The 24,898-nt window shown below is 57.4% G+C and overlaps 1 protein-coding gene across 1 annotated transcript in view; it reads left to right on the top strand.

Moving 5' to 3' along the window:
* The window catches only part of RASA3 (RAS p21 protein activator 3), a 117,200-nt gene extending 94,433 nt beyond the window's left edge, over positions 1-22,767 (top strand). The window contains exons 9-24 of the mRNA XM_028526700.2: positions 977-1,081; positions 2,718-2,874; positions 3,216-3,364; positions 4,302-4,416; positions 5,216-5,290; positions 6,120-6,243; positions 7,507-7,613; positions 8,497-8,574; positions 10,053-10,130; positions 11,179-11,252; positions 12,118-12,224; positions 12,854-12,936; positions 15,882-16,090; positions 17,317-17,420; positions 20,006-20,189; positions 20,982-22,767. Coding sequence (XP_028382501.1) covers positions 977-1,081; positions 2,718-2,874; positions 3,216-3,364; positions 4,302-4,416; positions 5,216-5,290; positions 6,120-6,243; positions 7,507-7,613; positions 8,497-8,574; positions 10,053-10,130; positions 11,179-11,252; positions 12,118-12,224; positions 12,854-12,936; positions 15,882-16,090; positions 17,317-17,420; positions 20,006-20,189; positions 20,982-21,057 — 1,825 coding nt within the window. The 3' untranslated portion in view covers positions 21,058-22,767. The remainder of the gene's footprint in view (positions 1-976; positions 1,082-2,717; positions 2,875-3,215; positions 3,365-4,301; positions 4,417-5,215; positions 5,291-6,119; positions 6,244-7,506; positions 7,614-8,496; positions 8,575-10,052; positions 10,131-11,178; positions 11,253-12,117; positions 12,225-12,853; positions 12,937-15,881; positions 16,091-17,316; positions 17,421-20,005; positions 20,190-20,981) is intronic.
* The last annotated feature ends 2,131 nt before the right edge of the window (positions 22,768-24,898 follow it).

Raw genomic sequence — 24,898 nt, 5'->3', positions numbered from 1 at the left:
CAGCTCACAGAATGCCTGCTGCTCGAGCTGTTCGCTGCAGGTGTTGGCAGTGTTTGCTAGTTAGCACCTGGGAACATTGTCCACCTCCGTCTGTCACACATGACAGTTGCTGTGTCTCCAGAGGGAGACAGTAAGAATCAGAGCGAACAGTAAGAATTCCACCCAAGGAAAAAGGGTGAGTGACCAGACCCTCTAGCAAGGTGAGCTCGGGCTTTGCACAAAGATGGTGATCAGTTGTGCGGCGGCCGCGGCGGCCAGCTAACCAGCATCTCTGCTTCTCTGTTGGGAGTGTCGGGCCCTCAGGCCATGAGTCACACTCGTAGGGTCATAGGAATGTTGGGTGTAGGGTTCTGAGTGCAGGTGGAGAAGGAAGGGTCAGAGACAGTTTTTCTTCCCAGGTGCACTTTCATGAGGCGGAAGGTAGGGGGCGTCCTGGCTGTTAAATTGGGCAGCCCGGTCATTCCCCTGTGGGCACCATTGTCGGCAACAGCCCGCGCAGAACTAGACTTCATTTACTCACTCCATGTGTTGAGCCTGTAGACTTCGGTCGCCCTGCTGGGCACTCCCGCTGTGTGTGAGGTGTTGCCCAGCCCTGAGGGGACAGTGGGTCCTGCTACCCTGGGCCCTGTGCCGGGTAAAGGCAAAGGACGCTGCTGGCTTTGGTGCCCAGCATTTTGCTCCCATTACAAAGCCAGGAGGCCCCTCACCTGACACCAGGCCAAGGGCTCTGCCTCCACCTCCTCTGGTCCCCCGCAGCGCCCGGAAGCCACATCTCCGTTCCAGAGTCAGTCCGGCTCTGGCCTCAGGTCTGAAACGCCCCCGTCGGTGCAGGTCTCCATGGAGACTGACCTGTGGGAGCCGAAGACCCCATCTTGCTCCACACCCTCTTGGGGAGAAAGAAAGGACACCGGTGCCCACTCTGCACCTCCCTAGGTCGCTCTGCGAGAAGACCCACGTCCTGACTGTTGTTTTTCAGAGTTGACCTCTGGAACGCCAGCAACTTGAAGTTTGGAGATGAGTTTCTGGGAGAACTCAGGATTCCGCTGAAAGTGCTGCGGCAGTCGAGCTCCTACGAAGCCTGGTAAGCTGACTGCGTGCCTGGGCAGCTGCCCGCGTGCCTGGGCTGGCGTCCATGAGCTGGTGGGTGGAGGGACAGAGTTAAAAGGACGAGTCAAAAACGACACAAAGCTGCCTCTTTACAGCCCAAACGCAATGGCACAGGTTAGCTTCCTACCTAGCCACCCACCCTTGTTTTGCCATGGTTCTTATCGGCTCTGGTATGGTGACGGGTTCAGGTGAGAAAGTACGGGCTGGAGGGCACGGGTGCAGGTGGTCGTGCTGACGTCGTGAGTGGTGGCTGGGAGCCTGCAACACAGAAGGGCAGAGGCACGGAAGCCTGACACCCTGGAGAGGAGCGTTCTGGGGCCGCTTACCTGGGGCAGGCAGCTGGCACGCCTCGGAGCGTCGCTGTCCCAGGCCCTGACCTGCGGCGGGCAGGCAGGCAGGCAGGACCCTTGCTGGAACCAGCAGTGTCCCCGATGGGGAAAGTGTGCAAGGTGCTGCGAGCTCCGGGCACATCTCCACTGTAATCTGCACGTCTAAACTGAGGGGCCCCAGCTCCGCCTCACCCCTCACTCACGTGTCCCAGAAGACTGAGCTTTCGTTCCCGTGTCTATTTTCTCATTTTCTCGAGGCCATTTTGTATTTAGACATAAGGAACGGCCTTTGTTTGATTGCATGTTCAGTTCATAAATCGAATTGGTTCACAGTGCATGTCAGCACGGGGAAGCCGCAGACACTCTGGCCACTGGTGTTCTATTCCGTGCGTCTCCCTGGCACACACACAAGATGAGGACAAGGTGCGGGCCACACCACAGGTCATGCCATATGCCACACATCTCCCACCACATGCCTCATGTCACACCACGCCTGCACCCCGAGGCCTTGCATGTCTGCAGGCTCACCAGGCGGGTGGTACTTGTGTTGTGCCCAGTGGTGGTTTCTTGTCACCAGGAGACAGTGAAATTCACGTCTTTAATTCCACGAGGACAGCACAGCCCCCAGCTGGGTTCTGGTTCCTACTGGGAGGCATTGCTTAGCTGAGCAGCCCTTGGCCTCGTAACTGAGGATGTGGCGTTCCGCTGGCAGCCCAGCGGGAGCTCTATCCGCATCTCACCTCGAAGTGCCTGGCCAGGAAACTCAGAGCAGGGGGGGCTGCACGGGGCAGGACTGAAGAGGGACCTGTTGGAGAACACCGCTGCAGTGACCGTGTGGCTGCGCGCCCAGTGGCGTGCCTTGTCCCCCAGGACAGGCTCCCCGTCCCCTCTGATGTTGAGTTCAACCACACGTTTCTTAGAATACTTTCGGTTTGCTCTGCTGATTGCTAGCCGTTGTCGTGTTAACCGCCACAGGTAATATTTTACTGCAGAATGTCCCTCAGCTGCTGCACTCACCTTCCCACCTTCTCATCCCCTCCTTTTCTCCCGCTCTTCCCGCTTTCCCATCATCGGTTCTGTCGCAGGCTCTGTGGAATCAGCCCCAGCAGTAAACAGCCCTTGGGGAACGCCCGGGGGCACGGGCCCTGCAGGAGTGTGTCCTGCACACTCGCCCTGGATCTCCCTCCTGCCTCAGAGCCCGACACAGAGCCCTTGACAGGAGGACCGGCCCCTGGGAGGTGCTGCTGCCTCATGCCCCCTTGTCCTGTGTCCTGCACCCAGGTACTTCCTACAGCCCCGAGACAACGGCAGTAAGAGCCTGAAGCCAGGGGACCTGGGGTCCCTGCGGTTGAATGTAGTTTACACAGAAGACCACGTCTTCTCCTCCGACTACTACAGCCCGCTTCGGGACCTTCTGCTGAAGTCTGCGGATGTGGAGGTACTCTTGTCCCAGGTGCACCAAGACCTGCCCCTGTCCCCTGTCCCCTGCGGGTCCCTGCCTGGCCCTCCTTTACCCAGATCCACTCCCTCTCTGGACCCCCCACCCTGCCCTCTGCCCATGACACCTGCCCAGACCAGCACCCAAATCCACCCTCTACCCCCGTGGTCCCCTGGCTGTCCCTTAACCCCTGCCCAGGCCCCGACCACCTGGGGCCCAGGACCTGGGGCCCCTGGGCCTGCGTTGGGCACAGGAACATCTGCATCTCCCTTTGCTGGGTGAGGAGGGGTCGTGGGGTGGCTCTGGAAGTGGCCCTTGGGTCACGCTGTGTCTCTGCGCAGCCTGTCTCGGCGTCCGCGGCCCACATCCTGGGCGAGGTGTGCAGAGAAAAGCAGGAGGCAGCCATCCCGCTGGTGCGACTCCTCCTGCACTGCGGCCGGGTGGTGCCCTTCATCAGCGCCATCGCCAACGCCGAGGTCCGCAGGACACAGTGAGTGCCATTGCCACTTCCGCCCAGGGCCCCTTACGTTTCCCCAAGGGGTCCGGCCTGGGGCACCCGGACAGCAGAAGTCTCCCTCAAAACACACCAGAGCAGAAAGGTGGGGCAGCTAAAGGAAACCACGTAGGCTCAGGTTTTCTTTCAGGGAGACACTTACTGTTTTTAAGATGCACCTTTTCTCCTGGAAACCCGAGGTGCACAGCCTAGCACGCTGGTCCTCACCGCTTAGGGATCCTTGTGACACAGGCTTTAGTGTTCAGAGTCGGAGCTTGTTGCTCCAGAAGATCGCAGCCTGAGTTCACCAGCACCAGTTTTAGATCCACTTAGGGGCCTTCTTCCCGTCTCCTGTGGGAAGAAGGGGTGAATGAGGCACCGGTTGCCTTAGGAATGGGCTCAGGTTACCGTTAAACCCACATTAGGGGACTGGGTTGCTGTGTCCCCCAGTCCCCAGGGCCATCCAGGGGTCACTCCCTGAGTTCCTTAGTTCAGAAACATGCAGACACACCCTTGCTCAAAGAGGTTCTAAGAAGCATGACCTGTTCTGTTCACTTCCCTGCCAAATCCCCTGTGCCGGCCCCAGGTTGGGTCCTTAGAAGCACTCGTTTGTTTGTAAAAATCAAGCCTCAAGAAGAGGAGGCACCGTGAGCTCCTGCTCCTCCGAATGGGTTGGTGGCAGGGGGCGCGCCGCTGGGTCGATGAGCTACGCTGGCCACTGTTTGTGTGCTGGGCTCGGGGCACAGGCAGGGCCGGGGTCCAGGAGCCCCTGCTGTGAGGCCTTCGGCCAGTCGGGTGCTCCTCTCGAACAGCTGATAGCACTCGGGTGAGCGTGCGTCTGCCCCCGGTGGGCTGCCCTCGGGTGCAGGTCCTGCTGCTGTCTCTACCTCGCTGTGCTGAGGAGACAGAGGGCACCACTGATGCTGTTTTCCAGGGACCCCAACACCATTTTCCGGGGAAACTCATTGACATCCAAGTGCATTGACGAGACGATGAAGCTGGCAGGGATGCACTACCTGCACGTCACCCTGAAGCCCACCATAGAGGAGGTGGGTCGGGGTCCCCAAGGGCCCGGGGTCCCTGGGCTGTGTGTGGGAGATTCCCCCAGGAGCCCACTTTTTCGTGGGAAAGAGGCAGGCACACGGGGAACTCGGGGTGTCGGAGTTCGCCAGGACGAGGGGCTGCCTCTGATGGCAGCCTCGTTTTCGGCTCACTGCAGGGGCAGTTCAGAATCTCCCCCTTCCCTCAAGTCAAACACACACTCAAGGAAACCTGCTACTGTGAGGACGAGGCCACACGTGGCCCTGCCTCCCCACAGGCGTTGGCCGTCCCCGAACCCTCGAGGCCCTGCAGCTGCGGGGCCCTCCCCTCTCACTGCGGTCGGACACGGCCCCAGGAGTGCACGCTTCCTTTCCAAATGACTCAGCTCTCCTTACCTGGCCCCTTCATGGGGCACCTGGGTGGGCGTTGCCCCCAGAACAGTTTCATAAAAAACAGGCCCTTGGCCACATGAGAGGATCTAAAATAGCATTCTGGTTTGGCTGTGCGAGATCCTGGCCGCCCTTTGAAGGGAAATCGTTGTTAGGCTTCATGACGCCTGACTCCGTGTGAGCTAATGGCCTTCGAGAAAGTCCTGTGCCTCCCAAGACTGTGGCCTCGCCAGCTGCCTGGTGTGTTTAGCCTCTGTCCCCCTCCTCGTGGCCGAGCAGGGAGCTGGCTGTGGGCAGCTGTCTTTTGAGCAAGACTCACTGTGTCTGTCCCTGAGCCTGCCACCACTGACTGCCACCACTGACCGCCACCCCACCTGTGCTCCTGGAGTCTGCTCACTCCTTGTCATGCCCTTTCCAGATATGCCAGAGCCACAAACCCTGTGAAATCGATCCCGTGAAGTTAAAAGATGGCGAAAACCTTGAAAACAACATGGTAAGGGGTTCAAGTTTATCTGCCAGCACTTCCCAGAGCCAGTTACCTGTCTTGAGGATCTTTGGCACGTGGCCACCGTGGACACTCTGTGTCAGAGTGGCATGGGGCAGGCATTGGGAGGGCACCCACAGGAGCCTGAGGGGCAGAAGTTGACTTTAACCTGGTGTCAAGAGACCAGTCCTGGTCGATGATTGGCTGTCAGCTCCTACACCCTGCCCCCAGCCCCGCCCCACCACATTGAGGGGCCTCACTCGCCTTGTGGGTCTTCCCAACCCATCTTTTCCCTCCTCTCAACAAACACAGGCCCCGCACCCGGCCACTCCAGGCTGTTCCCAGAGGTGTTTCTTGGAACAGAAAAAACCCTAATTTTGTCACTTCACCCAAATGTTGTAGTCTTTTTTATGATTTCTTCATCCAGATCATGCTGTGTCTTTGTCATTGCCTTAAAAAATACACACACACAAAAAGAGGCGGGGTTCTAGCCTTCAGGAACTTACATTTCAGTGAATTTGACCTCTGTTTAGCTAATGAGTTCAGGGGTCAAGGAGGGGAACACGGTGTGGCTTTTCCCCACACCCAGAACTCCAAGTATTGGCGCCATGTGAACTGCTGTAACTGCTCAGTGTGTGTTTTAGAGAGGTGGTTTTTTCATCATGATGGGAGGTGCACCATGATGGGTTTTGCTGCCACAGCTCCCCTTGGCTGCCCGAGCTGGCCCCTGGCCTCGGCGCGCTCCCTCCCCGGGGTGGTCCTGGCACTCCATGCAGCCTGGGAGGGAGTTGGGCCCAGACGAGCTCTGTTGGGGTGCCCCGCCCCCACCTCGTTGCAGGAGAACCTGCGGCAGTACGTCGACCGCATCTTCAACGTCATCACCAAGTCCGGGGTGAGCTGCCCGACTGTCATGTGCGACATTTTCTTCTCCCTCCGAGAAGCGGCTGCCAAGCGCTTCCAGGGTGAGTCCTCGTGGATAGGCTTGTGCCGGCAGAAAGCACCGGCAGGCCCTCGCCAGGGCTCCCCCTCTGTGCCACATGCTTCCCAGCCCCCGGAAAGTGGTTCTCGCGGAGCTGCTGGGCCAGGGCTCAGATGTCAGTGCTGGGTGCCTGGACAGCAGCCCTCTCCGCCTGTGCCGTGTGGGCCGTGCTCCTAGTCCCTGCTCCTAGTTCCTGCCTGCACTTGTCCTGCCCCAGAAAGAAGGCGGCTGGCCGAGTTTTGTCGCAGCGGGTTATTTGGGACAGAGCGTTAACCCATCTGTAGTTGGAGAAGCCGCCCTTCTAGGTGGTCCCGGCAGTTTCTCAACGCGGTCCATCTCGGCGCGCTGGGTGCTCTGTGGGCTCTGCCTGCCCAGCTGTATCTAAAGAAAGATAGTGAGCCCTTTGGGGAGTTGGGACTGCAAGGGTCCCGGGCATGAGCCCCTTCTTTTTAATTGTGCTAATTCCTTGGGCAGCACCTGGAGCTACCTGGCAAAGCAAAGGCATCGGGCCCTGGTGGGTGGGGTCAGGTTAACTGAGGCCCTGGATGCCCGGCACTCACCAGCTCAGACCAGGTCCTAGGAGGCTGAGAAAGGGGCTGCTTGCTCCCTGTCCCCTGCTTGGTCCAGCAGGCACCATCCCTAACCCGCTTTATCCATCCCCGGGAGCTCATGAATCAGCCCAGGTGTGACCTGCTGCCTTGGAGAACTGCTGGAGCTTTGGCCTCGGAGCCCCCAGGGCAGTCCCTGTCCTGGAGGGGAGGCCCAGCCCCTTCCTTCCAGTAGAGCAGCTCCACCTCCAGCAGTGGAGCTGGGCCAGGACCTCTGGCTTTCAGAGACCTGAGGCTCCTTCGAGGACCGAAAAGCATCTGTGGAGTTTGAGGCGGGCAGTGCCAAGCACACCAAGCCTCTGATCCCTTTTGGAATAAGATGGAAGTAGAGAAATAATAAACAAACCATATCCTCCCATCCCAGGTGTGAGCAAACCACCCAATAATGAGCCTTATCCCTGCAAGGCCACTAGGGCCTGGTGAGCAGGTCATGCCTGGGACAGCCCAGCTGGCAGACAGTGTTGAGCTTTTAGTAACAGAGAGGCAGTACGGTCAAGGAGAGACCTGCGGGCCAGCCCCGTGCCTCCAGGAGCCCCTCGGGAGCAGCAGGGGCTCTGGGTCACAGCCCCTTGCCCGGTCCACTGCCGTCGCCTGCAGAAAGCCCCGCTGAGTTGTCCCTCCCTGTGTCGCGGCTGCAGATGACCTGGATGTGAGGTACACGGCCGTGAGCAGCTTCATTTTCCTGAGGTTCTTCGCTCCTGCCATCCTGTCCCCCAACCTGTTCCAGCTCACGCCCCACCACACAGTAAGTGAGCGTCAGCCCTTGAAAACCGGGAAAGCAGTCCTCCCGCACTGGTGGTGACACTGAGCTCCAGCTGGGCTCTCGTTGCCTGGCGTGTGCAGTGGCAGGGACAGCCGTGCCTGGCAATCGGGTTGTGAGCGGGCCATGTGCCTGAGGTGTGTCTGTTAAAACATGGATGGTGGGACCAGGTGTTAACTGCTGCCTACTCTTACGTTATCCCTCCCCCATGGGAAGAACTGAGTATTTATTACCTCGTGTGTATTCAGTCGTGCGTTCAGCCAGTCAACAAGTGTTTGTCGGGCACCCACTGTGTGCCAGCCTCTGAGTGTTCACGGAGCTGGCGTTAGTGATGCACGAGGAAGGAGAGTGCCAGGCGGTGACAGTGCAGGGCGGGGACCCTGAGTGAAGGGGTGTGAGGGTGATGGGCCCATTCCTGGCTTTGTTGGTTTTAAGTTAAACTCCCAAACCAGGTGAGGGGAAGACAGGTGACCTGGGAGATGCAGAAGTGGGGATGGTAACGGGACAGGGCTGCTGCTAAGTTCAAGACGCCCCTTTTGCGGGTCGGGTCCAAAGTGCTGATTTCTGGCAGCTCTTTCTTACGTTGCCATTTGGGGAGCCATCCAGCGCGTTGTGGGAACACTGGGCTCTGGGGCGGCTGGAGATCCTGCACTTTTAGCAGCTGCCAGGCCACAGAGAAGAGAAGGGTCTACGTGACCTTTTCCGAACCCAGTGCCGTTTGCATGTTTATGGTTCACCCACAGACAACCTGTGTGTGACGTGGCTTCCAGGCGGTGTCATTCCTTTTGTCGGCGGTGTAGTTCTGGGCTGGATCCCAACACTTGCATAAAAATGAGGTGAAACTTGCGCTTCTTCCCCCGTCTGACAGGACCCGCAGACGTCTAGGACGCTGACGCTCATCTCGAAGACGATTCAGACCCTGGGCAGCTTGTCCAAGTCCAAGTCTGTAAGTCACTCGCTTCAGCCGTCTCGTCTATAACAGGGAAGGAGGAGCATGTGCTCAGTGCGATTACAAAGATAAAGAGAATAGACCCAGCCAGGCATCCCCACCAACGAGCTCAGAAGGTAGAACATTCCAGCACTGGCCAAGGACCTCTTGTCACTGCTAAGCCGTGACACTTGGGTTTTTGAGCAGAAGATTAGGATGGCACGTGTGTGTGACCATCACCCGTAGGACAGCTAGCACGTCCACTCCCGTGTCTGGATTCGGAGACCAAGTCCCCACAGCGAGGCTGCTGCAGCCCCACTGGAGTGAGCTGGCCGTGGCCGTGGCCTTGAGTGTCTGAGGACGTTTGTGTCTCAGGAAGGTCCAGTCGCTGCCTGGTGACTGGAGGCCTATCCACATACAGCCGGCAGCATGCCCCTTTCCGCCCCTGGGCTTCATGCTCATTTTACCCCTTTTGGTGACAAATCTGTGTTTCCCCTTCGTTTTTGCTCACTTCAGACTGGATCTGGGTGCTGAGGGCATCCCGAGGTCAACCCCAGGCTCCGTGGCCCCAAGAATGAGCCTGTGACAGGCTGTTCCGGGGATGCTGGAGCTCACGTGCACAGAGAGTGATGTGGGGAGCAAGGGGGCATGCTCGCTAGGGATGGGGCTGAAGGCTGGTCCTCACCATGGACCGGCCGGCCCAGCTGCAGGGCAGCCTGCCCTCTGTCTGGAAAGGGTTGAGGAGCGACCCACAGAAGCCACACCAGCCCACCTCGTTGTGTTCTTTCTGGGGCCATGAGTGAACTGGGGCCCCATCACTGCTGGCAGGCAGTCGCCCTTTGGGTCGCATGCTTGGCTTTCTGAGTCAGAGTAAAGTTAAAGGTGTACGGTGGCCCATGGGCAGCCTGACGTGCACTGAGTGCTTCCTTCTGTCAATCAACCCCAATCTTTGTTGGGCGGAAATTCACAGAAACGGGCACCTGCCGGGTCAGGGGTCTGCACAGAACCCGCCTCCTTTTCACATCCAGAAGTAGCAAAGTGACCTAAACATGGAAACAGTGCACCCTGGGGTGGGGCCTCCAGAGTGGTTGTTGGAAGGCCCCTCCTGAGTTCCTGCATGTGGCCCCAACCCCTGTCTGTACCCCTCGGCTCACAGACGAGGCCCCGTAGCAGTGACCATGTCCGGGTGCAGTGTAAACTTTGTGGCCCCGGAACGCAGATCTTAGACACCCCCCCAGAAAGAGTTAGCTTTGCAAACACCGCGTCAGTGGAGTTGGGCTCCTGTGACCGTGTCAGCCTGCTGCTGGGCTCTAAGGTCTGCCGTACTGGGCTGAACTTCTGGGGCGGCCCCTGCGTCCCCAGCGATTCCCAGCACCTTCCCTTGGCTTAGCCATGGCGACTGAGGCTTGTCACCACCTGCGCCTGTGCAGTGTTCAGGTTTGGGACACCAACCAAGAGGGCTGTGGGCCTTTGTTAACAGAGCTGTTTCATTTTAGGCCAGCTTTAAGGAATCCTACATGGCTGCATTTTATGAATTCTTCAATGAGCAGAAATACGCAGATGCGGTAAAAAATGTAAGTACTGACATCAGTTAACATAGACTTAGCCCCCTTCCCATTGGCTGATGTTTCTAAGAAACGGAGTTGCTTTTTTAAAACATTGAGTTTAAATGTGAATCACACAAAATTGACCATTTGCCATTTGAAATAGTTGAGACTGTTCCATCCATGAGCAGGTGGGCACCCCCCGCCCCCACCTCCCGCCCCCAGGCTGCTGTGGACTCCTCCTACACGGCTCTTCTTTGGAATCTGACTGGGGGATCCTCACCATTTTCATGTCCAAGGTCTTTCTCTAAGTGACTGAGTACTACATCTTCATGGACGGTCTCCTCCTTTTGTTCCACAAACTCCCGTGTCCTGCCGGTCCCAGCTGCCTGCTCCTGGGGCCTTGGAGTCACGGAGCCCTGGGGCCCCAGACCCAGAGTTAGGGGAGTGTGCTTGGGGGGAAGCTATTCTGATCCTAAAGCTTTTTTCTTCTACTTAGAAGCAATCATGCTTATCACTCAGAAATCATGAAAACCATGACCTGGAGGGTTAGGAAGGGAGAGGAGCTGGGGGCAGCCGCCAGTGGGTGGGAGGAGTCTAGACAGGCCATGGACAATTGAACTGAGCAGGGAGTCCCCCGCCCCCAACCCCACAGCAGAACCACAGGGAGGGCTGATGGGAGGTCCGGAGGCCCAGGAGGGAGGGCCTGCGCTGCTTCACGTTCCATGGGAGGTGCAGTCTCGGTTCACCTGTTGGAATGCGGGACCTCCAGGTGTTACCTGCAGCCTGGCAGCTTTTCTGGCCAAGTAACAGCTGGGGGGCAGTGGGACCTGCCCTGGAGGAGCCAGCGGAGGTCAGGGTCTGGGCTGGGAGCTTCTTAGCCACAGCGGAGACCAGCACACCATCCCCTTGATTCTCAGAGGCACCTGCTGCCCTGGAGCCTGTGTCCCAGGTTCCCCTCTCTCTTCTGGTCTCGGACAGGGACACGGAGCATCCGTAGCATCATTTACACGTGGGAGCGAGTGTATTCAAGGATGCCATTTCCCCTTTTAATAATCCGGTTTCTTTCCCACTTCAGTTCTTAGATTTGATCTCGTCCTCTGGGAGAAGAGACCCTAAGAGTGTGGAGCAGCCCATCCTGCTTAAGGAGGGGTAAGGCTCGCTAGCACCACTGGGCAGGCCGGAGGGAAGTGCAGGTGGTGGGGCACTCCCAGTCCGTCTGGGCCACGAAGTGGGGCGCCTGTGCCCCCGGGGCTGGGGGTCTCCCACGTCACAGGCAGCCCAGACCCTTTGGGGCTGTCGAGGCCCAGGAGAAGCGTGGCCTTCGTCCACCATTCTTCAACTCCCCAAGACTGCCCCCAGGGGATGTCGAAATGTGGCGTTTATGTTCATTTCTCTGTGCCTATTCTCTGCCGAATTTGTGGTGGAGAAATGCCCGTCATTGGGAGGAAAGGGGGGTGAGAGACTGAATGACCCCGAATAGTCAGGCATTCTTGCACAGTTGGCTCAGTCACGCCTGAGTTCAAGGCCCTGCCTCCCCCTCCATCAGCCCGTCCTTCCTGAAGCATCTGTCCGGAGACACTAAAGCACAGCACCTGCTGGAGGGCAGGCGCTCCACAGCGCCGGCCTTTGTGTTGCAGAACACACCTGCGTGGCTCTGAGCCCGCTGCCAGCGCCTTCTCTTTAAGAGCATCTCGTCAGTGTTTTCAGTGTGGGATGTGAGACGGGGGTGGCTGCTTCGTCGGAGGTCTCATAAACCCACCGCCTTCACCACCTTGTTATTTAAAGTTAACACCAGCATGGGGGCTGAACTTCCCTAAAGTAGAGGCACAGGCCTTTGAATTCTTCCATCCTGTCACTTGGAAATAATATTAGAAGGTGCTGAAAATCCACAGCCTGCATCATGCATCGCAGATACAAAAGTGGCGAGTTGCTTGACTTTGGGCGCGGGCCGGGGGGCTGGGGGAGCTCGCCCGAGCCGTGGGGCCTTCACCCCAATGTGTGCTGCTCACCGCAGGTTCATGATCAAGAGGGCCCAGGGCCGGAAACGCTTCGGGATGAAGAATTTCAAGAAAAGGTGGTTTCGTCTGACAAATCACGAGTTTACCTACCAGAAAAGCAAAGGTAACAAGAAAAATGTGCTTTTTTCCTTCTTTTCACATACCTTTACTCTGGGGGACCCGAGTCTTGTTTAAGCCCCAGATGCGGTTACCGTCTGCTTCTCTGGGTGGAAACTAAGCGCAGACAAGGTGTGTTCCTCAGAGTGCACCGTTTCTTTAAACAGGAGAGCCGGAGACAGACACCCACGAGGTGGCCCCGGGGGAGTGGGGCGGGTGCAGCAGGTCCCACACTCCAGGTGGGGGAAGCAGGGTCTCACAGGGCAGTGAGGGTCTCGTCCTACTTTGGTTGTGTTCTTCTGGGTCAGAGATGGCTCAGATTAAGATCATGGAATGGCGAGAAAGTAGTTATTCTCCCCACGAAAATGAGGGGACGTGGTCCCTGTGTGACGAGAGGCTTTAGTGTCCTGATGGGTACAGGTGTTGGGTGTTGGGAGCAAGTGCAGGAGGTTCATTTGTTCTGTGGCCACAAAGGACCCACTTCCAGGCCTTCTCTGACCACGGCCCCTTGGCCCCCTTAAGCCCATGTTCTGTCAGTTTCTTAGCCTTCTCACCGAAGAAGGGAGACCCTAGTGCCGCTTCCCTATGCAGCATGGACCCCTGGGCCTGCCCACTCATTAGCCTCTGTCACCACAGGAGACCCGCCTCTCTACAGCATTCCCATCGAGAACATTCTGGCCGTGGAGAGACTGGAGGAAGAGTCCTTCAAGATGAAGAACGTGAGTGCACCCCCTCCAGGCGCTTGTCTGGGGCTGGCTCTCTGCTCTCCCTCCAACACCCTGCCCCCGTTTCTCCTCTCGGGGGCCGCACATCACCTGGGTGTCCATGCGACTGCTGCCAAACCTTGGAGCAAAGCAGCCGGGCTCTCCCTGCCCGGTTGGAGATCTTACAGTGTCACTCAAGTCGGGGCGCCCGGCACCGGTGCGGCCGTGCTGCTGATCCGCAGTCTGTGTTTAAGTTTCGCCAGTGATTCCAATAACATTCTTCACACTGTCGGTGTTTTCCCCGCTGGCATGCAGGCCAGGGCCACGTGGTCTGTGACTCCTCAGTCATCTCCTTCTTCTGGAGCATTCCCCAGTCTTTACCCCTGTTCCATGGCCGTGGCATTTTTGAAGCACACACAGGCTGGTTCTGTGGACGTCCCTCCGTTTGGGTGCATCGGGCAGTCTGCTGCGTGTGTTCAGGTCACGCGTCCCTTGGGGAACCCTGGAGGTGCTCTGGGCTGCCTGCTGCGCCCGTCAGGAGGCAGGGCACACAGGTGGTCAGTGACCATGGGGAGCTACACGGAACTGTGTCATGTCCTGGTCCCAGATGCTTCCCCGTCCGTGATGACTTTCAGTCTTTGTCATTCTCTCGCCACTTTTGTTGGCTTTCTCCTGTGCGTAGCTTTTCCTTCTCCCCCGGGGAAGGCTGATTCATTGATTTGTTAGGACTGTAAAGTAAGGACTCCCAAGGCCCCACTTTATCCAGGGGCTGGAGTCCTCTTGCTCTGGGAGGGTGGCCTGTTCCCACGCAGCCCCCGGCCTGTGGCGCACTGCTTTGTGCACACAGCGGCATTTCCTCCCCCGGCAGGCTCTGCTGCAGACGCCAGGTTCTCGGTTTACAGAACTGGACCTCAGTCAGGCTCTGCCCGTGGGAAGTGGACGGGGATCCGCACCCTCCTCTTCCCTCTCCTCTCGTATCTGTCTGCCTCTCACTTGTTGGCGCAGCTCCATGGTCCAGTGTTCAGTGGGTGCCCGAGGCCGCACTGGGTCTGTGGGGGACGTTTTGGCTGGGCTGGGGCTGAAGGGTCGCAAGGTGCTTCCATCTCTGTCTGGGTCTGAGATCAGCTCCCCAGCCTTCTGGACAGATGGAGGGGGTGGCGGCACCCTGGGCGCTCAGCCAGTGGATAGCAGCTCCTGCTGGCCCTGCCCTGTTTAATTAACTTGATTCCTTGTCCTTTCGCAGGACTGTTTGAAGACTTTTCTTGGGCAAGCAGATAAGGATTTTTTTCCCTGGCCCTTAGGGATGTTCACACCATCGTACCTGCTCTGAGAGCTGGAAGGCCTGCCTCCTTTTCAGGAGGCTTCCTGTAGTGTGTCTGTGCCCTGCCCTCTGCAGGACCGGGTGGCCGGTAGGGGGTGGGGGTGGGCCTGGGAACGCTGTGCCCTCGGCTGGCGGCATTCTCAGACGTCCACGGAAGGACGCAAGTGTGGAAACCGTCCTGGCGCCATCTGTAAGCTGTTTCGGTCTGGCAGGCCCTTAATTTAGGTTTAGAATAATTCCCTAATTTTAGCATTGTTTGTTCATCAGCCTGTTTTCTCCTGTTGCCTTCCTCGGAGCCAGCTTCCCTGTGACACTAACCACTGGGTTAATGTCCTTTCCATTTGAGAGGCATTTGTGAAGGTTTGCTGTGTTCCGAGCCCTGTTGCAGGGCCCAGACTGCCAGAACAATCAGGGCAAAGTACCTCCTTTCAGAGGCTGTCCTGCCCAGGGCGCTGGAGACCCACACAGGTCCCTGCAGCGTGAGGCCTGTGCGGTAGTGCGTGTGCGACTCGCAGCTGCTTTCCCCAGAGTCCATCACTCCTGCCCCTTCCCTCTCTCGGCGCAGACCGCTCCCCTTGGAAAAGGCCACTGTCATCTTTCTTTGCCATCCTGACTCCTGGCTCCCCTCATGCCTCTGACAGGCCCAGGCTGAGAGCCTCCCAGCTCCACCTGCCTACCTTCCCTGTTCACCCCCCGCCCCCACTTCTGTGTGCAGCCAGCCTGCTCCTACTGGGGGCACCCGGCCCTCCGGGATGCTCTAGGACCTTGGCACCTACCGTCCCTGCTGCCCGGGGCAGGTTCCGTCCCCACTTTCCCCGCTCAGCTTGATTAACTCTTCACCATCCTCCGATCTCAGCTAGAGGGTTGTCCATTCAGAGCTTCTACACTGACCTGCCCCCGGTCAAGCTGCACCCTCACTCAGCCCCTGCACTCTGTGTGCACTTTGTCTTGGCTGGAAGCTCATGAGCACAGAAACTGCCCTCACTGTGTCCCCAGGACCTAGAACAATAGTACCAGGTGCTCGGGAATGTTTGTTGAATGGACAATAAATAAGAAAGGCAGTGGCAGCTCTGAGAAGCCTGGTGGAGGAAGTGACACCTGCCCGGAATGAGGAAGAAGAGTCCCCGGGTGGTCAGTGGTGGTGGGGGGAGAGGCCTTGCGGCAGATCTGGGGATGAGGACAGGAAGGTGGGCAAGATGAGCTGTGGCGTACTTTCCACAGAAGCCCACACCAGCTTAAAATCACGGGCACCCAAAGAAACCAGTCCTTTTGTGTAACAGCCACAGTCAACTTCAGGAGGTCCCATGGGTGAGACAGGCAGTGCTCCTCTTTTGCTTTTTGAACGGAGACCCCTGATGCTCGCCCCGGAAGGGAAGTGCCTCGGCCAGGTTGGCCGTGGGTGACCAGCTGAGTCACATTGGCCTTCTGAGTCCCCCATGGCTCCTGCTGCTCCTGTGTGCTTCAGGGGGAGGGCTTTGGCTTCTGTTTTCAAGTTCAGGGGCAGCAGAAGCCCTTTGCGCTCCCTGCAGCCATTGAGCTTGTCTGGGCCTCTAGGTCCTCTGGGCTGGTAGGCATTGAAAATAATGATCCCTGTGATTCTTGCTGGGCGGTCCCCTGAGCCCGTGCTCTGTGTCCTCAGATGTTCCAGGTCATCCAGCCTGAGCGAGCGCTATATATCCAGGCCAACAACTGCGTGGAGGCCAAGGCCTGGATCGACATCCTCACCAAAGTGAGCCAGTGCAACAAGAAGCGCCTCACCGTCTACCACCCCTCCGCCTACCTCAACGGCCACTGGCTGTGCTGCAGGGCCTCCTCAGACACGGCCCCCGGCTGCTCCCCCTGCACCGGGTAGGTCTGCGCCTTTCCAGACTCCTGGACCCTCCCAGCCGCCCCACACAGTTATCCAGCTTGTGCACCCTTTTGGTCAAGGGGTCAAACTGAGGCTAAAATGCAGTCCCTGCCCACTCAGCAAACTGCACGTGTGCAGGCTGGGTCTCCAAGGCTGTTCTCTGAATGGTCCGGGAGCCTGCCCCCTAGGGTGCCCCTGGACTCGTCCTCACGGAGACTCTGTGCAGACTGGCAGGGGCTGTGAGCCTTTGTGGGTTCTCCTGTCCCTTCCGGGGGTCAGAGCCATCCTTGGGGAGTGGGTGGGCGATGAAGGAGGGGTGCCCCTGGAGAGAGAAGACCCCCAGGGGCAGGTCTTACTGTATTATTTCTTCCAAGAAGAGTCTGGAAGTATCCCACCCTCCTGATTACACCCCCTTGGATTCTCCAACTGACACCCCTCCTTCCCCTTGGGGCCTTCCCCCTTGGACCCCTCCTGGAAACCTAGTGGCCCTTCTTGCCCATCCCTGCTGTTAGCTGGGCCTTCTGAAGGTCATTAGAGGCTCAACTTCACCATCCTGGAAGGAGGCCTGGTGGCTCAAGCTTGGCCGGTCCCTGTGTCCCATGTGACCTGTGAAAACAGCAAGTGCTGTATGTTGTGATTGTGGGTGGGACACGACACCCCAAAGCTCTTTGGGAGGTGGGCATAAGAAAACACAGCTTCACAGACAAAGGAGCTGAGACTCGGGATAAGTCCCTGCTGGGTCCCACCCAGGAGTCTGACTGAGCCCCCATCCCATCTCTGCTGAGAGGCTGGGCGCTGTGTCTGGGGGAAGGGCGGCTGCTGCTCCCTCAGGAGGAGCAGGAGCCGACCACAGCCTCCAGAAAGAGAGGGGACCCTCGGCTCCCTACCTGAGGCAGCCAACTGACCCTTCCGGGCCCAGGGCCCAGGTGCACCTGGCAGGGCTATTTTTATTCCCGATCACTTCTTTTCACAGCAGAGTAAGAGTCTGCCTTGTTTGCTCACTGCCCTGGCAGGTCTGTGGGTACCGAGAGGCAGCCAGTCCTCCCAGACTGGATGGCCACTTCTCAGCACTTGAGATTATTTCACAAACCACACACAAATGCCCCAGCCCAGCTGGGGATATGCTCAGTGTTGGATCACTCCATCTTCTTTAGTGATCTTTAGAACAATTAGTGTCGGGATTAACAGCATTGTGCTTTCCATTGTTCTCACTGTGTTCGGGCAGCGGCCTCCCCGCAAACATCCAGCTGGACATCGACGGGGACCGAGAGACGGAGCGCATCTACTCCCTGTTCAACCTGTACATGAGCAAACTGGAGAAGATGCAAGGTGAGGACAGGGTGGGGTCCAGCCTCTGTCACACAGATCACAGGCAGCTTTGGGGACGCCTGGCCAGGGTCCCGGTGACACAGGGGGCTTTCTGCAGTGAAGACTCAGGGAAGTGTAGGCGGATCTCATCCACTCATGCTTCGCTCTGTGACGAGTCCCAGAGACCACATTTTTGTCAACATCCAGGGGAGGCGCCCTGCACCTCTCTTTGAGGGCACCCGTGATGGTTAGCATTTTTTGGCCACAAAATAATTTAAATTAAAGTATGTATGTTGGGGTTTCCAGACATAGTGTTATTGCACAGTTAATAGGCTATAGTACTGTGTAAACATAGCTTTTACATGCACTGGGAAACCAAAAAATTAGTGTGACTCATTTTATTGAAATATTTGCTTTATTGTGGTGCTCTGGAACCGAACCCACAGCATCTCCGAGATGTGCCTGTGAACCCCTCTGAGTCTCCCTGTTCCACGTGTGGTGTCATTGTTTATAGCTTTCTGAAGGCATCTGTTTGGGAGGCAGTGGAGTCCTTGGGCCCGTGGATGGTCCACACGAATCACCCGATTAACCGTTCCGTTGTCTAGTGCTGCATCTTGTTCCTGGGCCGCTTTGTAAAAGCGTGTTAGTTGCCTTGCTGAAATCAACATGCACACGCTCTTGGCATTTCCCTAAGCCTGGTTTTATAGACCTTGTTAAAGAGGAAGTGCGGTGAGTGTGTGCTTACTGTGATCCATTCTAGTTGGTGGTGTTTCAGTTTCTCCTCCCCAAGCTTAGCTTATAATCTATTTATTATTATCAGTACTACTGCATTCAAGGATTTTGCGTCTGATGTGCACGTGGTTTAGGGGCTCCTCTTTCTTCATGGTCTCAGCAGTTAACACCACTCACCCCGTTACTCCCCAGATGTCCTCCAGGATCAGGGCCCCTCCCAGGTCACCTCCAGCACTTGCCCGCTCAGAGCATGCTCTTTGGTGCCCTGGGATGGGATTCTTCCAGGGTGGAGAGGCCTCGGTTCAGAGCCAGCTTTGGCGTCCGCTGTGAGATGGATTGGGCAGGTCACGCACCAGGCCAGCCCTGACTTCCTCTTCTGTGACTTGGGGCAGAAGTGCCATCAAGCCCATTCGTTGGGTTAATCCGGGGACTGAGCGGTGAGCACAGAGCCCAGAGGTGAGAAGGACTGGGTCTCCACTGCCTGTGTCCTTACCTGTGTCATCATCACCATCGTTGGTCTCTCCGGTCGGGGCCTTTGGTGATTCATCCTGTGCATCCTAGCTGCAGATGAGAAATATCTTTTAGTTTCTGGTTTTTTAACGAGCTTCACAAACAATTGCTAATTCAGGTCTTAGCTCTCTTGACCTGTCCAGGGTGACTGTGACATACCTTTGCATCTGTCCCCTCCTTCTATCTTTATGACAGTGGCAACCACAGCTCACACTTTTGCTGGGCCCCAGGCCCAGAGACCCATTTCCCAGAAGGGTTAACTGAGGCTCTGGAGCTTAGCTAGCTTGTCTAAAGCCAAGCAGTGACAAGTGGTGGCTGCAGGGAGGAAATGCAGGCCCTCTGGCTCCAGGGACTGGCACCCTGTGCTTCGCTCACTTCAAAGAGGAAATGGCTAAGCTCAGACTCGGCATTCTGGGGGCCGCCAGACTCCTCTCCCCTCCCCGTCTCCTCCTTGTCTTTGCCTGTTGCCCTGCACATTTAGAGCCCCTGCCCTTCCCATGGCCCGCTCCCTTTTCCTTTGAAAGTTTACATCTTTCCCATTTTCCTTTGCACAGACTTGTGATTTTTCAATTAGAATTGAGAGGTTTCCTTGAGTGGGAAGTAAAGACAGTAATGTGGACACCAGAGCTTCTGTGATAATGAGCTGACAGGACAAGCCACCCCCTTGTTGCTGGTCCACCTGGGCCAGGTGCCCTGCACAGCATGCGTCTTCCCACCTGGTCTCTCTGTTGCCCTGGAGCATAGGGCTCAGCATAGGTGTTTGGGAACAAGAGAGGGCCTGCTCCAGTTCAGGTATTGATTGGATCCTTCCTGTGGATGACTAAAGGCCACAGCAAGGTCTTCAAGCAGGAGCGAGGTGCCTAGTGAGAAAGTTTTCTGCTGAGCAGGCGCGGGTGCTGGGGGTCTTAGGAAACTGCTAGCACAGACTGGCCAAGAGGGGACATGTCCAAGCTCATCTGCCCAGACCGACTGCGTGTGGTCCCACACGCCCTTGGGCCAGCCTGGCCCAGTGCCCAGGAGCCCACAGACATCCACGGTTTCTGGCTCAGTGAGCCAGTGCAGCACGGACAGATGCAGGTCACCCAGGAGGAGGGCTGGTCAGAAGAGAAGGCTGGGGCCCTGGCATTTGGGGCATTGGATCCTCAGAAGCCTCAGTTCCTGGGCCCTGGCTTTCTGGCTCTGCAGGCTTTTCTGGTGCTCAGTATGGGCGGGACCTCTCGGTGTTGGCTAGACCGGTGGGAATGACTCCTGTTTCTGGGTGCATTTGTGTGTGAATGATCAGCCTTTTCCTGCGAATTCCGGGGAGCAGCCTGTCTGGGCGCTTCCACTCGCACTGACCTCCCGCCCTGCTCCCCACGATGCAGAGGCCTGTGGGAGCAGATCTGTGTACGACGGCCCGGAGCAGGAGGAGTACTCGACCTTCGTCATCGATGATCCCCAGGAGACTTACAAGACACTGAAGCAGGTCATCGCCCGGGTGGGGGCCTTGGAGCAGGAGCACGCCCAGTACAAAAGGGACAAGTTCAAGAAGACCAAATACGGGAGCCAGTGAGTATGGCACGCCCTTGCATGGGAGGTCTCAGCAAGGATGCGGGGAGATCCAGCGAAGAGGAGGGTGTGGGGCCTGCCCTGGAGCCACTGTGTGCAGCGCGGGTGACTGCGCAGGCTCCCTGGCTCCTTCAGAGCAGGGCCGCACCCCACTCCTCAGCGTCCTCTGGGCGGTGTCCCGGGGGCAGCACCTCCTCCCTTCCTGGCCCCCGCCTCTCCTGTCCGCCCTGCCTCCTGCCTCCCTAGCTCATTCCCTTCCAAAATTAGGCTTTCCTGGGCCAGCAGCCCTGCCTGCAGCACGTCCTGCACCTTTTCCCCTGTCTCTGGAGGCCAGCTCTGGACTGGGCCCCATCAGCATCTTGTGAAGAAGGTTGGGGGTGCAGCACCCCCAGACTCAGCCTGGCTGCCTGTGTCCCGTCTGCCCCATGGGCCTTGCACCTGCAGACAATCCAGCCATGCTGCATGCCTCCTGCTGCCCCAAGAACAGAAGGCCAGGAGAGCCTCACCGATGCTGGGAACATTGGGTTAAATCACATAAGGGGCGCATTGCACACGCTCGGTGTGCACGATCATGTGTGCACATGTGACCACGCTGTGACCAGGGTCGCACTGGTGCTTCCACGGGTGGCTTTGGGCTGATTCTTCCTTTGCTTATCTGTCTTTCTCACATGTATGACAAAGGATATGCATTACGTATATAGATAGAAGAAAAGACTTAAGTAAAAGTGCAGATGAGCGCTGGCGGTGGAGGAGACTATACCTCATTTTCTCCTCTCCCGCTTCCCTTTGCAGGGAACACCCCATCGGAGACAAGAGTTTCCAGAGCTACATCAGGCAGCAGTCGGAGGTCTCCACCCATTCCATTTAAAGCCTGGAGGCGCCCTGTCCCAGGACGGTGTCGTGGGCTGCACTAGCGAAGTCGCAGTCTCTGCAAAGGGGGGAGACAAAGACAAGAAGGCTGAGCGAGGAAGCGGAGGGACCTGCGCTTCCTCCACTGGCACAGAGGACAAGCATCAAGCTCATTGATCTTCTGAGACTCCGGGGCTGTTTCTGTGGTTGCGACGCACTTTATTGGCACTGGTGGGCGGGCGCCCCGACCTGGCCCTTCTGGACCGACCGAGGGGCCATCTCGCCCTCTGCAGAGCGAGTGCTTCTGTCTCTCTCGTCGTGCCCCACTGCCTCTGCTGGTCTCCGTGGCGCCTGCCCGGGGAGCCCGCTGCTTCGGCACAGCTGGGACCTTGAGAGCATTATTCTTTTTCTGTGAGCCTGCTGGCCCAGTGCCCATGGGCAGGTGGCCTCCTGGTTTCAGCTTTTGATGTTGGTGGTATTCCTGGCTGGAGGGTCAGTTTTGTAGCCAGGAAGTGCAGAAGTGCATGGAGATCCCAATTTGAGGGTGCTCTTGATGTTTTAGGGGTACAGGGTCCTTCTGTAGAGCTCCCGGTGGGGGGAGTTCCAGACGTCTCTCCCCCAGAGGTTAGAATCCCACCCCTGCTGGCTGCCGAGACACGCTCCCAGCCTGCGCTGATGCTCCCGAGCTGCTGATGGCCGAGCTGGGTGTCCACCCCATCCCCGCTCCAAGCACAGGTGGTGTTTGCTGTCAGTGGGGCTGAAAAGTAGGATCCACACTTTCCACCCCTTGTGGAAGCTTGGGGAAGATTTTAAAAATAGAAATGTGCGTTATTTTCGAGCTGTTTTTCTTAACGTTTTTAATTAGCCCTTTGATACAAAATAACTCAGAATCTCCAAACCTGTACTTTTTAAAGGGGAGGGTGCCACAGCGGGGCACAAAAGGGAATGGGGTACATCTCATGGAAGCTAGTTACAGGTCCTCCAAAGAAAGCGAGGACAGGCCCTGGCCAGGTGGCTCAGTTATTAGTTGGAATGTCGTCTTGTACACCAAAAGGTTGCAGGTTCGATCCTTGGTCAGGGCAATACGTAGGTTGTGGGTTCAGTCCTGTTGGAGTGTATAAAAGAGATGACCAGTCAATGCTCCTTTCTCTCTTTCTCTCCCTCTTTTTCTCTCTCTCTGCCCCCCTCCTTCCTCTCTTTCTAAAGTCAATAGACATAGGATTAAAAGAAAGCAGAGGTGGGGAAGGAATGCTGAGCTTAAAATGGGAGGCGCTGGGCTGTGCAGACGCCCCCTGGGCCCCACAAGCAGTATTGCACTGTGTTTCTTTGAAGCCCTTAGAAGCAGCGGTGGGGGCTGCTTGCTTTTGGGGTGGGGAGCGTCCTATAATGCAAGGGGAGGTGCCTGCTGACTTTTCCCAGACAGCCCTCGTAGCTGCAGGCGCCGGCTTTGGAAAGCACTGTTCAGACACGCATGACCACGCGCTCTTGTGCCCGTCTTCTTGCGCGCGAGGACTGTCCTTCAGACTCAGTCTAGATGGCAGATAGTGATGACACTCGCTGCAGAAAAAATGGTGGACAAATATGTTACAAAAAATAAACTTTGGGACACTCACCGAATGGCAGTTTTTAACATGGATTTGTATGTAACTTAATGTTTCTGTTTATAAGATACTAATGATTTGTGACGTATTTTACCAGCCAATTAAAACGGACATTTTATTCTTTGTGAGGACTGGCGTGGTTCCCCAGGAGTGCCCACTGATAACTGCGCGAGTGGGAGGTGGGGGTGTGCCGTGGAGCTGACAGGTGGGGAGCTGGATGCCATGCCTGTGATGACAGGCGAGGTTCGCCCCTGAGGACAGGTGAGGCATCTCCGACAGGCGAGGTGCAGCTGTGGAGCTTCAGGTTGAGCTGGAAACCGTGATGCTCTCGGGCAGAAAGGCGCAGGGTTGGGCACTGTGAGGGCTCTCTGAAGGTGTTGTGCTGGGAACCTCCAGCGTGGATGGAGACGGGGGTCCAGCTGGAGGAGGAGGGTGGGAAAGACAGGCTGTCTCCCGCGTTCCTGTCTGAGGACACGGCTTGAGGATGAGGCGGGCCGGCCTCCTGAGACAGGAGGAGCAGGAGGGGGACAGACCTTCAGTGCCATTGAGCAGAGGTGGTTGTCGCCCCACCCCAGGGGCGCAGAGGGAGGAGCTGGGTGCACAACAGGGGCTCTAAGGGGGAGACCCCACCTCTGGGGAGAAGAAATGCTTCTTCTCATTTCCTCATTCCTTTCTTTTCTCCATTTGGTTTTCATTCGGTAGGTTTTTAAGTTCCAGCCTGGGTCAGCTGTTCTGAGAAGAATCAGGCATTTTTGGGGGTGCTGCAGCCACCTTCCCTGGGGGCATGGACTTGGGGAGGGCGCTGCTGTTACTGCTTCTCTTGGCTCCCCCTGTCTGCTCTGGGCAGGGGCAGCTGAGGGCTGGGGGCTGCCGCAGGGGGAGCGCTAGCCCTCGAGGTGAGAGAGACCACGGGCACCGACAGCGCAGACATTGGCATCCACAGCAGGACCACGGGGTGGCTCCAGGGGCCACGGCGGCTTGTGTTCACACCCAGGCCCAGGCCCAGCCAAGGGACTCAGGAGGGTCTGCCCCTGGGGGAGGATGTGGGAGGGCTAAAAGGAGAAAACACCAGAGAACATGGTGACCAGAAGCCCCTCTCCCAGCACCCCCAGTGACAGGTCACGGTTGGCTATTGCCACCTGCTCTTTCTCCAGAAAACCTGGTACCAGGAGAAAAGCGCCTCCCCTAAGCGTCCCACTGCCATGACTTTCCTCACACTTTCCAAGGTCAGCGCCTTCGGGGTTGGAGCAGGTGCCTCTGAGGAGTGTCTTGGGTATGAGGGCACCAGCCTGTGCCTGCACTGGCCACTTGGCTTGGTGGCCTGAGGCCTCCTGTGAGCTAAGGTGCTGTGAGCTTGTTGGGTGGGATGGAAGTGCAGGTAGAATTAGGGAGTCACTTTGGCTTCATTCAAAATGTTTATGACACCCCAAGGGCAGTCAGCTGGTTGCTTGGGAAAAGCACCTACTGTGGTTTGTCCCTCATGGTCTCAGATGATTGAGGGAAAACAATTGTGTGCTCAAACAGGACTATCAGGTCTTTCAAGAGGCACTGAAGGCCACATGAGGTTGTTGGCCTGACCCCCTAATGCCCTGTGGCTGCTGTCCTTATAAGAAGAGATTAGGGCACAGACACGCACAGAGGGACGACCATGTGAGGACACTGGGAGAAGACAGCCATCTACATGCCAAGGGGAGAGGCCTCTCCAAATCAAAGAACCCAGGTGGTGGTTCTTTGTTATGACAGCACCAGCAAACTCATACCGACAGCAAATGCCGATTTAAGCGGGTGTTTTCTTTAGTGCAGTTCAAACTGCCTGCCCCCAGGCAGAGGGTGCGGAGAAAGAACCCCTTCTCACCATCGATGAGGTGCCCGTGGCCCCCACTGCTGCTGCTGCGGAGTCCTTCATCCATTTGCCCAAGTCGGGTCTGTGCCAGCTGTGTCCCCTTAGCCTGCCTGGCCCCCCTTCCTCTCTTTCTCTGGTGGATAGGCCAGTAATGGCCTGGAAGGAATGGGGCCCAGCAAAGCCCACTTCTCAAACCTGCAGCCTAAGTGAAGGACTGCTCTAGATGACCTCTGACCTCTGACCTTGCGGTGATGTCACAGGGGACACTTAGCAACGGAGGCCTCCTGGGTACACTCTTGGACTGCTCCCCTCGGGAGAGGTTGGAAGCCATGTTCTCTGTCTGAGGCCGTGTGGAGAGCCGGGTCCCTCTTCTTTCCTGAGACCCGAAGGGAGCAGAAGGATGGAGAAGGATGCCA

This window comes from Phyllostomus discolor, chromosome 11 (genome assembly GCF_004126475.2).
Source record: "Phyllostomus discolor isolate MPI-MPIP mPhyDis1 chromosome 11, mPhyDis1.pri.v3, whole genome shotgun sequence".
NCBI lineage: Eukaryota > Metazoa > Chordata > Mammalia > Chiroptera > Phyllostomidae > Phyllostomus > Phyllostomus discolor.
The sequence above is the reverse complement of the archived record's forward strand: the minus strand, read 5'-3'. Positions and strand labels throughout refer to the sequence as shown.